The sequence below is a fragment of the Ambystoma mexicanum genome, chromosome 6p (assembly GCF_040938575.1).
Source record: "Ambystoma mexicanum isolate Mex_15411 chromosome 6p, UKY_AmexF1_1, whole genome shotgun sequence".
Taxonomy (NCBI): Eukaryota; Metazoa; Chordata; class Amphibia; order Caudata; family Ambystomatidae; genus Ambystoma; species Ambystoma mexicanum.
The window spans coordinates 1,036,094,869-1,036,107,300 of NC_090935.1; the positions used below are offsets into that span (position 1 = coordinate 1,036,094,869).

The 12,432-nt window shown below is 45.8% G+C and overlaps 1 protein-coding gene across 3 annotated transcripts in view; it reads left to right on the forward strand.

Annotated features, from left to right (window-relative positions):
- The window catches only part of AUH (AU RNA binding methylglutaconyl-CoA hydratase), a 1,015,770-nt gene that overhangs the window by 348,943 nt on the left and 654,395 nt on the right, over positions 1 to 12,432 (forward strand). For all 3 annotated transcript variants that reach the window (XM_069625642.1, XM_069625641.1, XM_069625640.1), the window contains exon 4: positions 6,878 to 6,964. In XM_069625642.1, the coding sequence (XP_069481743.1) occupies positions 6,878 to 6,964 (87 nt within the window). The remainder of the gene's footprint in view (positions 1 to 6,877; positions 6,965 to 12,432) is intronic.

A 12,432-nucleotide genomic window follows, 5' to 3' on the forward strand; every position in this document is an offset into this window, starting at 1 on the left:
CAATGTGGGATGGGGCATTTCTTGGCATGGTGGAGTGAACAGTAGGGTACTTTGGTCTGAATTTGACTTGCTAAAAACCATGGCTTGGACTAAACGGCCAGATCCTTGGTCATGGCCACCTATACCCATACTAAGAAACCTTTGTTTGGAACCCCCCCTGGATATAGTGAGAGCTTTGCACTTTCCCCAAGTGGACAAAATGTAGGTGGGACCCATTATGTGGCAGCACACCCTTGGTATGGTATAGTATGGTGTACACTGTGACCCAAAGGGTATCCTGGCGCTAAGCAAGAAAGAGAGATATAACAAAGAAAGTGAAAAACAAGGGCAGTAGTAGAATAAGAAATAATTGCTGGTGCTTTGCAGATATAATTCAAACCTATGGCGAACGTCGTGATTTTGGTAATTAGGTATTTGTTGTCACTGACCTTGTCTTCCCAATACTGGTTTGTTAGAGAAAGGTTTTGAGAGGAGAGCAACTATGATTGCACCAAACTGTATTTTGTTCAAGAGTTTGATTGAATCACTTGTTTTTGTGAAAATGTTTTGATTTATTTAGACATATTTCTAGTGCAGTATCTTTATGCAGATTTAGGTTAAAAATCCTTAATGTCCTAGTCCTCTACACGTGTTTCACCAACAAATAGTCATGGTTCATCAGGAGGAAGTAGATGGATTGTTTTTAGTTGTGACGCTAATAATGGTTAGGCTCATTTCAGTTTCCATTGTCTCTAATATTTCAAGAATATGTCCTCTTAACGCATGTATGCGAATTCAGATTTGTATTTAGTTGGAGAACTGCATAAATGGGCTCAACATCAATGACTGGGGCCAGTCCTGTCTGTAGGTAGTGACGCCCTAAGGTAGGATTGGTCTGTCTGACAAATATCACTTCCTGATATCCCCCATAAGAGGCAGACATCGGCTTGTTTTATCTGACTCTGGGGTACTACCTACCTCTAGAGACCAAGAATAATAATTTTGGTATTATTATCTGTATTTCTTTGATCAGACTGTATTTTGACCATTGTGGCTAATGTTGGTAACTCTTTCAAAAGCAATATATGGGCAAGTAAAATTGTTCATGATGGAGTATCAGGAAGATTGAACTAGGGGTCCTAATGTTGTGGCAGTAGTTAAAATGTTTCGTAGACATTCATTTAAAAATGATAGGTTTAGTGGGTGACAGATACAGGATAGTTGTTTCAAGACTTCTCATTTTACACAAATGTGTTTTCTCATTGTGTTCTCCTTAGGTTTGCCTTATTATTATCCCTTGACCTGAGGGGCAGCCCTCCACCCTTGCCCAGGCTTCCCTCACACCTTGTGCCCAATAGTGCTGATCAAGAGCTACTGCGAGGGGTTCGCTGCTGTCTCCGCTAAACCCAGACTCTAGGAGAGCCCTAAAGGTCATAACCTTATCTGGCTGTGTCCCTCTGGGAATTCTTGAGGTTCCTACTGTAGGTCCCACAGCAAGTTCATTCCCTGGTTTTTCTATAGTAGGAGATCCCCTTCTGACGTCTCCATCACACCTCTCCCACTTATACTCCTTGTGACTCTCTCCTGTGTTTCTCGCTTCCTTCCCTCTTTTCGCTCTCTCGCTCTCTCGCTCGCTCTCTCGCTCGCTCTCTCGCTCGCTCTCTCGCGCTCGCTCGCTCGCTCTCTCGCTCGCTCGCTCTCTCTCTCTCGCTCTCTCTCGCTCTCTCTCGCTCTCTCGCACTCTCTCTCGCTCTCGCTCTCTCTCTCTCTCTCGCTCTCTCTCTCGCTCTCTCTCGCTCTCTCTCGCTCTCTCTTCCTCTCGTCTCTTTGGATCTCTTACATCTCTCTCCCGTGCTCTCTTCCTATCTCCACACTCTGTGTCCCCTTTCTCTCTCCTCCTCCCCCATGTGCACTCTCTATGTCCCTCTCTCTCTCTCTCTCTCTCTCTCTCTCTCTCTCTCTCTCTCTCTCTCTCTCTCTCCCCTGTTTCTCTGTGGATTTGTCTCTTGTTTTCTCTCTGGTCTCTTCATATCTATCTCTCCTGCTCAGGCACATACCACCTTCAGCACTCTTTCCTCTGGTCTTGCCCGCATCACACCCCTTAAGTCTCTTGCTCAACCACTCTCCTCACTCCTTCCCGCAACTGTCCTCTCCTCTCTTCTCTCTCTCTCTTCTCTCTCTCTCTCTTCTCTCTCTCTCTCTTCTCTCTCTCTCTTCTCTCTCTCTCTTCTCTCTCTTCTCTCGCTCCTCTCTCTCCTCTCGCTCTTCTCTCTCACACACACACACACACACCCCCCCAAGCAAACTTTAGTTGGTACCTCCTCCTCCTCCTTCACTCTCTCCCAAGCACTCTAAAGTCTCCTTAATCACAGCTGCACTCATCTCTTGTCTATTGGTCCCACCGCCATGCCTCCAACACCATCCAAACAACCCACGATACCAGTCTCCACAACTGTTTTGTAGACCTGCCCCCCCACTCCACCTGACTAGTGGGACTTTAGATTCGTTTTTCCAGTGCCTAGGACCTCACTCTCTGGGTCAGCCTAATTGTGTTCACCATCTTTGAATGGTTCCGTCCTCTGACTCATTCGCAGATGTTCAGCCCTCCCGAGTCCCCCATCCCCATGCAGGGACTTACGGTGAGTTGGCTGCTCTAAGCTTTATCTCTGGGTCAGGGACGATAATTGGAGACTTTGTATTCTGAAGCAGGGCCAGGTTGGGTCATTCGCCCTTGGTGCGAGGGTCTATGGGTTTTGCAGTCCTTGTAATTGTGCTTACCTTATAGTGTTGAAAGATAAAAAATAATAGAGCGAGCAGCCCTGCAGAAAGGGAGAATGAAGGGGGATAGGTGCTGTGATAGGGAGAATGAAGGGGGATGGGTGCTGTGACAGGGAGAATGAAGGGGGATAGGTGATGTGACAGGTAGAGGTACCAAGTAGACAACGTGTACTCTTGACTCCTATTCTGAGAGCCCAAGACTGGTCTCCATCCTAGCACCACCCGAGTACCTCTGGGGTAGGTCGGGCTCTGGTAATGCCCTAGTAGTCTCCCTACGCCAGTTAAGAGAAGTTCCAGGGAACTTGACAGGGCTGTATTGTGGCCCTGTCACATAACACATAGGCCTCTGAGTGGAATATCACCAAATGCAGGCTGTGGCCAGAGCTTATTGCTTAATGTGCCTTTTTCAAAAATGAAGAAATTCCATTTGGTGTTTTTTTTTTTTTTTTTTTTAGAATAACGGTAAATAAAAGTAAGCATATATTTATGATTTCCATGAATCTGGCAATATTGTGTGTCCAAGTTCAAATTCCAACCAGAACATCCAAATGGCTCTTGCCTCCTCAAAATCAATTTGCTGGAGGCAAGGCACGCTTTCAATTCACTTCAACCTAGATGTCTCAATGCTTTTTTGACATGGCTCCTAGAGCCATCACTGGCCTTCCTCAGAGTACTGCACACAAGAGAATGCATGAAAGAAGGTAAACCAAAATGGGACCACTGCTCCAAACTATGCTTTCCCTTCATTGCTTTCCTCAACAATCCTGCATTCTATTCAAATCCTGATGCCGTCTGCAAAGCAGTAGTTAACAAAAAGCCTTCTACCACATGCGCAGATTTTTACCTCGGTCATAAACTGCCACACCCATAGTCGAGTAATGTACTTAGCCATGATCCACAAAAGCAGAAATGTTGCACACACAGGCGAACCTTCTCAAGGTAACCCCCCAGAAAATGTAATGGCCTCCCATTCATCCGACTCTCAATCTCAATATTTCAGTTCAGAAAGGAACTCCAGGTAAACCTCAAGAAGTGTGTCCTGTGTACTTGGACATCCCCCACCCTCTGATTCCATAGTAGTTCTGTGGCAGATGACAATGAAATATTAGCCCCAGCGACCGCCATCCATCCCTGAGCCTCAATTAAAATATATCCAAATGTTTACCCCTGTCTGCACTGCTACAGGGACAATTTGGTAAAGTTTTAATACTGCCATGCCCTGGCACCACAGCATGACAAACCATTTCAAAAAGCTGGTGTCTTGGGAAAAGCTAATTTGCAGCAGTGCAGATCTACGCAGGATTCAGGGGTCCTAGTCTGAGGCAATGCGCAAATTTAAGCCACTTGGAATGATCGAGGTAAAGAAAGGGCTTCTTAGATCTGTGGATCCACCCATGAGTGCTGGCGAGAGGCAGTGGTACCAATCAGCAGAATATTAGGTCATTGGCCGCAGCCAAAGGATGTGAGCTATATTTGGTATATCTCTGATTGGTAAATGTATCAAGTTCTTGGCTCCTTAGATACACGTAATTAGTAAATAGGTCTTCAGGAATATATGTTCAACGGTTTTTGTCATTGCATCATTGGGGAAATATGCTTAAATACTTTCCACTAGGTGCATACAACCGTATACACCCATTACATCGCAGACCATTGCTGCAAATCCCAGTTCATCGCATTTTTTAAAGCAAATGTCACAGCAAATATAGATGCGGGATTGGGTTTTAGTATCAATTGCGCTGAGGGGTTGCGTGGGTTTCCCATCCACATTTTTTGCAGTGAAATGTGTTTGAATAAATTCAATTAAGTGGGACTTGTAGTAATATTTTGGATGAAATCGCATACATACATCCATACAACAGAACTGCAGGTTTACGCTCCTACAGTAGAGTGACATTCCTGGTTAATAGCTGCAATTGCCAATTTTTCATTGTCGTGATGCTTGTGTGCTTATTATAGTATCCCACTGGGAGTATGTAGCTCTATTTCTGCTCAATTCGTCATTTTAGAGACATTTTATGGCATCTAACACTTTTCCTGATTTTCTGTAGATCCCTATTCCTGAGAAGCCCACAGACTGGTACCTCAGTCTGCACTTTTAGTATAAAACGATGTCTTGAATCACATCTGCATTTTTGTATCACAAAAAAATGCTTCTTGGACCACCCCTGAAATCACTCAATGTTCTCTACCTTTATGATGTTTGTAAAGGAAGCTGAGATTCGATTGGCATCATCCCTGAGAGGATGACGGAAACCCGATCACCAAAAAGTGTTCACAAATGTGAAAGGAAAATGTGGCTGCAAACACCAACATGTACTTGTTATCAGGTTATGAAACCATACAAATACAATGTTTTTCAAGTTTTAAATGAATTTGAAAAGCATACAATATTTACGTACAAAGTGAAAATATAATTTTTAGAAAGCTGAAATAAAAAAAAATGTGTTTAGAAAGACTACACAAGTGCGCCCAGTGGCTGGCAGGCACGTCGGCGACCAGAGAGCAGTCGCAGGACTGCCATGTGAGTGGTTACATGTGTAGTGCTGTTTGTGTGTCTGGGTCCGTATATAGGGGCGAGAGGGCTACATTTAACTGCTGTTTGCATGTGTGTGTTTGTGTGGTAGTGGAATCAGGGGGTATGCTTGGGGTGAGTCAGTGGCTGATGAAGTGGGCTTCGGGGGTGAAGCCCCAACTTAATGCACCTGTTAGCGTGAGAGGGTGGGGCAGGAAAGGGAACAAGTTGGAACATCTCGGGATCCGGCCAGAGTCAGCGCTGGGAGGGGATTAAAAAAAAGAAAGCCCCGGAGAGCAAGTTGTAATGTCCACTGGTGACCCCGGGCAAGGGGTCACAAGAGGAAGTTGCAGTCCTCAGCCAGGACCCTATCCTCAGCCAAGATAGAGATCCGACAAACATTGCATCAGTAAATAATTCAGGTCCATGTCCACACGATGCAGCCACCCAACTGCTATCAGAGGGGAACTGCAGGAGCTGTGCCGGGTGTGGTTCAAGTAAAAGCAAACTTTGTTTATGACGAACAGAAATCACCCTGTTTGAATTGTACCCAAGGGGGAGATTTATTTTATAAAAAGTGATGCAAATTGTGCATTTTATATAATATTTACTCAGCAACTCTGGTCAAAACTATTATCCGCATAGTGCAATAGAAGTGGTTTAAAGTGGGATTGATATTTAGTTTGGAAAAGAAGCAGCATGAAAGAAATAACATTGTTTGAAACTGTTATTTTGGACATTTCCTTTTATCAGAGGTCAACTGCCGGCTCAGCCCCCCTAAACCCTACCTCCACGGGCAGCGCCCTAACCCCCCACCCCCTCAAACTACATCCCCATCCCGGCCCTTGTGGGATCCCCCACCAATTATTTTCCATTTCCACCACTGGGCTCACCTCCGCCTCACAGTGAGGTGCTAGTCATCCCCCTCATTTCCAGTTGTGACGTGGTTGTGACCAGGAGCAGCGGCGCGCATCTCGTCAGCATAAGCCTACTTTAATTCTCAAGTGCTATGTTTGAGGCACGGTGCGCCGCCACTCTCATGAATCATGCAGATGTATATTTAATGTGCCATTACCGCGTTTCCTTTTACTTGGTGTCCTATCTGTGCAAGAAGCAATCAATCAATCATATCCATGTGGCAAATCCAGAAAGGATTCCGATTACATTGAAATGCTTTTGAGACGAGCATTCGTTTGAATAGCGTGTTGGGAGTCCTGACTAAAAGCATTTCATGTGCAACGCATTTATTGGATCAAAAGCATGAATTGGATCAGGGCTAAAATAAGCTCAGTTAAAACGGTCGGTGCTATTAATATTGTTCTCGGAGCATATGCTCTTGTAGCGCTGTTGCCACGTGACGCGCCCATTCAGGATGCACGCGGCGCGGACCTGTGTGAGAGACCTGTGCTATTGTAACATGTCGCAGGCCTCCGCCATAAAAGGATGCTTCACAGTGGGAACAGAGAGCAAGGCATGAACTAGAGCAGGCTCTCCAACACTGCTTCAACCTCTTGGCTTTACAGCACATGTTCAGAAAACAAGATGCTTTTGGAAAGTGTGTTTGAGTAAACATGACTCATGCTTTTTTGTGTTCTAAATTTACAGGTGCAGATTTGAAAGAAAGAGCCAAAATGCACCCCAGTGAAGTGGGCCCGTTTGTCGCCAAGGCAAGAGCTGTGATGAATGAGATTGGTAAGTGAACATAAGAATCGTGATTGCTGTGTTCCCTGACTACACATAGTTTGGTCCAGTAGAAGAATGGGTATTCTCAGAACACGAATGTTTAAAAAAAAATGTACATACAATCCAGTGTCATTCACGTGTATGAGAGCCTGGCAACATCTCCAACTAGTTTACAATACATGCTTTACAGCCACAAATTAGGCAGACCGAAAAGTTGCTCTTATTTTCCTGATCTGTGCCATTGCCCAATCTAAGCTGGTAGTGCAAAGTACTGTGTTGTCTTGCCTGCCTTTGTCCTGCGTGAATACTTGCTTCAGAGAATGCCCCTTGCAATGTATGCCTGTGGAATGTTGTGGTGTGAGTGCCCCTCTAACTTCCATGAATTTCAGTTGGAGTAAAGCAGCCTGTGAGAGTGGAGGCCGGTGGATGTCTCCTGCGGACCTTCCTACTTACTTACCCTTGGACTTACCTGATGTATATCTTTAAAAAAAATTAATTTAGTTATAAAGCTCTGGAACAACGCCCCTAGGTATGGAAGCGCAAAGGCAGGACATACACCATAAAACGGAGAACAAGCCAAACCAGGGAATCTGGGAGAATGTTTACTGAGTTCATTCAAACAGAAGGGTCTTGATTCTACTCTTAAACTGATATTGCTCTACATAGTCGTAGATCATGGGGAAGGGCATTCCATTGCCGAGGTGCCATCACTGAGAAGCAGCTATTTTGTACACATGGAATATCTTGGCAGCAGGTTCGTAGCGCTGGCTTGACTGTCAGCCACCTTAACCTTTTGGTCAAATATGCTAGGCTTTTCCTGTAAAGACATGCATGCGTAATGCACAGCGTCCTAAAAAGGTTCTGCTTCTGTACGGGCAGCCAGTGGAGTGACCACCTTACTGCAGGCACATGTTCCGTTCTGCAAAGACCAGTGACTGCCCTGACTGCATTATGTTGGACTACCTGCAGTCGATTCAGCTACGTCTTTCCAATACCCTGAAGGAGACTTGGACAGTAGTCCAAGCGAGAGCCGATAATCGCACAAGCTAGTGTGGCACTATCAGCTGTATAAAGGAATGGTTTTACCTGCACTAGTAACTTAACATAATAGGAGGCGCGAGCCACAAGACTGCTGACATGTGCTTTCATTGTGTGCTCCGAGTCCAATACCATACCCAGTGTCTTGACTTTCGTAAGCATTGTTAAATGGTAGTCCACAATTTTAAAAGCGGCATAGGCAGGATCCATTTTGAGCAGCTTGGAGACTGTGCCTACTAACATAACCTCAGTTTTTTCTATTGTTGAGTACTAGCCCATTAAGAGTCATTCATTGATGAATTCGATTGTAGGTGTCATTAATGGTCTTTGAGTCAAGCTCCTAGTTACCAGAGAGAGGAAAAAGACAGTGTCATCCGCATAGTTTGCATACCCAATGCCTTCCACATCCAAGCACTTGAAGAGAGGAAGAGTGAAGATATTAAAAAGCATTGGGGACACACAGGAGCCCTGGGGCACCCCACATTCCAAAACATAGCCTTCTGCCATACAATCATCATGAAAGACTTGTGCTGTTCGATTAGAGAGAAAGGACAGGACCCAGCTAGACGCCTTACTAGAGAAGCAGGCAGTGTCTTGAAGCGAATTTGTTGCTGGGTGTCATGTATAATGGGACAGAGGGAGGACAAATGGTTTCTAGGTTGTACTATCTATTCCTGGGCGGTCTACAGGAGAAGAAGCTGGTGGCACGTAGGAAGTGGGAGGAGGACTTAAGAAGGACCTTTTCCAGAGAAGGAATGGAATAGAGTTCTGTTATATACGAATGGAGTTTCCAGAAATTCTAGATTTAAACATACCCAACTGTGTGTGGTGCACAGAGCGTATCTGACCCCTCATAGGATGTCAGTTTGGGGGGATTTTGGGGATGCCCAATGTGTGCACACGAGAAGGCTGACATGATGCACATGTTTTGGGCTTGTCCAGTGATTACAAGGTTCTGGGGGAAGGTGGCAGAGAGGGCAGCCCAGGAGAGGGATTCAGATGCACTCGTGGCTCCCAGAGTTTTTGCTTGCTGGGTATGTTCCCAAGGGGAAAGAGGCACGCTAAGCACCTCACGAGGATGAAGGATCTGATTTGCATATAAGCGAAACACAGAATTGCTATGGCCTGGAAAGCCGTGGAAGGCCCCAGGATTGAGGCCTGGTGGGAGGACTTGAAGCGTTGGTCACTGGCTGCAATAATTGTCTGGCAGAGAGCACTGAGATATAGGAGGGAGGTTAAGTGGAGCACAGAGGTGATGGCCTGGAACGAGCTGACGCAGGCAATATTTGAAGAGGGACCCAGGTGAATGCACGCGGGGCACAGAGATGAGGGTCACAGCTGATGAGACTTAAATGGACATTGGTGTATTGAAGGCGATTTGTGGGAAGTAATAGCCAGGTGTGTGTGTGGTAGGGACCCATAGTGGAGGTGTGCGAGTGAGGTGGGAGAAGTTTTTGCGAAGGGTGGGTGGGAAGGCTGCACTGACGTGTCATCAACCGGTCTGTTTTTATATGTTGACAAAATCAATAAAACCTGTTTAAAAAAAAAAAAAACATTTAACAAAAAAAAGAGCATTTGTTATTAGGATTATCAACACAACATGAACAAAGACAGGCAATACCTGCATAGCGAAGATGGTATGAGTGATTCAGAAGTGAGGTACTGGATGGAAATTAGGCCATTCTTTCAAGTCCAAAATAGAGCAATGGTCTTTTTATTAAAAAAAAAAGTTATTTAAGTTTTTGACCAGCACAGACAAAAAATAACTAATTGTTACAACGTTGATATTAGATGCATACATTGCAGCGTAAACCATACAGCACGGCCACCATGATACAAAAAAAAATGTTTGTTCAGCAGTTTAATCACAGAAATCTACTAATCTGTGGCAAGAAATGCCTGAAATTCACTCCAATTATCCTTCGGGTGGGATGAGATTGGTTGCATCGTTGGACACATGTTTTCACAGTCACTGATCCATGTTAATTCCTTGAATCAATCCCATCTTTGGGAGGCTGTTTCTTTCCATTTTTGCAAAAATACAGCACTTGGCTAACATGCATGTGATGTTCAGGAAGGATCTCAAAGGTCATTCAGGAATTTCCCTCCACAACCCAAATAGCACACTCATGGGTGACTTCTTCAACTGTTTTCCTACAATAGCCAATAAAGTTACAAAGAACGCTCCCAGAATACCTCAAGTTACCCAAGTTGCCTCCCTAACCCCAACCTTAACGTCTTTTCCACACCCACAACCTTGCGTAGAGAATCACTGCTTCTGTTTCCGTCAGCCTCTGTTGCTATCCGCCCAGACATAACAAGGATATGTGAGCAACAAACCTATTTGCTGCTACATACTACGGCACAATATAACACACTCACTCACCCCAGTTAGGGGTTAAGGAACCAAAGGGGTCAAATCCAGGCCGACACAGCCTGCACTGGTCTCAGCCAGTGGATCAGGATCTGCAGTGTGCAAGAAACCTGAGGGGGTATTCTCCCCAGCAGACCTCGTGAATCCCTTATTTTGGTGGCCAGGGAAGGGCATGCGCTCTCAGAGCTCAACCCTGGGGGTGGACGCGCGAGGGAGGATCACCTGGGTAGGGGAGCTTGGGTTATGCTCAGGGGAATGCCCTGGGTGAAACACGGTACTATACCGGAGGAAGTTGAGGTCCTCGAGGCTTTTATGGGCTGTATAAACTCGACCTCCCTTCCACCCAATGAACCTCCTTTTCAAAAATCCACCATCCCCTCTGCATCTGGTGAATCCATTAGACACCCTGTTGCACTTGGAAACCACATTCCCCAGAATCCCTGTTTCCCACCTGAATACTCCCATACTTCTTCAAGTCCCTTTGATTATTCTTTCCCGAAAACCCCAGTATACTGCATTGACAACACACTACCATTCCCACAATCTCCCACAATCCCCCCTGTTCAGCTCACGCTAAAAACCTTGGTAATTTTCGTTCATTCCACAACCCCTACCAATCTCACTCTTCCGAATTTACCCAACCCCCAAGTATGAGGGTTATAATCCTGAATTTACCCAACCCCCAAGTATGAGGGTTATAATCCTGTATAACACCTTTTCTCCATCCTACCACGTAGGATACTCAGGAATTCTACTGCCCTCCTTTTCCAACCCGAACACTTTGTTACATTGTGACAGACGATGAACAAATGCTAAAACTGCTAACCTGACCTAACCCAAGGGTCATGCAGGGTTGAGGCAATTAACCAGAATCACACACACCTGTTGGCCCTTTCTCTTCCCCACAAGGATAAAAGGTGGTGCACAAGAGCGCAATACGAGCAGGGCAGATCGCACAATATGAGAACTAATTCAGCACAAAGCAGCTTCTTGGTGCCCAGGAAGGATGTGCGCTCCAGTTGCAATGCAGTAGTAAAATCAGGGTAAATGTGTATCTTGGTGTCCTCATATCGCAAAGGGCCTTTTTCTCTTGCTAATCTCAAGATGATGTCCCTGTCGCAGTAATTCAGGAGTCTCACAAAGATCGGTCTTGGTGGAGCACCCAGTCTCAGTGAGGGTGTTCTATGCGCCCGTTTGATCATAAATGTGACCGAAAAGGCCTGATGTCCAAGCAAAATCTCTGAGTAGACTATGATGAATCAGCCATTATTCCCCCAGAAAATCTGGCTTGGGACCCTTCTCATGTAGCCAGGGAAAGGCAGACTCTTTCTGATCCTGGGTTGGTGTTGTGCAGGAGGATCACATGAGGGGGCAAGCAAGTCAGGAGGAACGGGGAACCCCCTATTCAACTTTACCCGAAACCCCACTCTTCTAATGGCGTATTGTAAAACAGAAGAAATAAGAAAACACAATTTTGCCATTATGGAATTTAAGTCCCATAATTCCCTAGGTACTGGGACGAAGAATAGTACCAAAAATGTACAATGATGCAGGAGTGGTCAGATCGTTAATGCAGATGACCCACATCTGAGGGTTCCAGAGAGGTTTAAAAGGCCCCCTCAGGTGCAGGCCATAGAGAAGGGCAGAGGAAGCAAGAAGCAGAAGCATTATGGTTCATGCTGGCAGCCCAGGCGGAAGCTGGAGGAGAGAGAAGATGCCGGGACCACTGTTCGGCAGATATCGGCTGCCAGTCCTGAGAGGGTCTGTCTCCCAAATCCTGAAGTGCAGAGGTCATGCAGCGGGAAGGGTGCCGGAGGGAAGCTTGCCCCCTGGAGACCTATTCTGCAGTGGGAAGCAAAAGCGAGGGAAGCTTTCCTTCCCAGGAGGCTGTCTCTGGTGGCTGCCATGCATCAGAGGGCATCGGGAGCAAAGGGAGCTCCTGTTGCAGGTGGCACGGGTGAATGCAGATTAAGAGAAGCAGTTTGCTGGGTGGCGAGGAGCCATAGAAATAGAAGTCCTGCGAGCGGTGAGGGAATCTGAAGCGCAAGCCTTACACAGTGAGTTC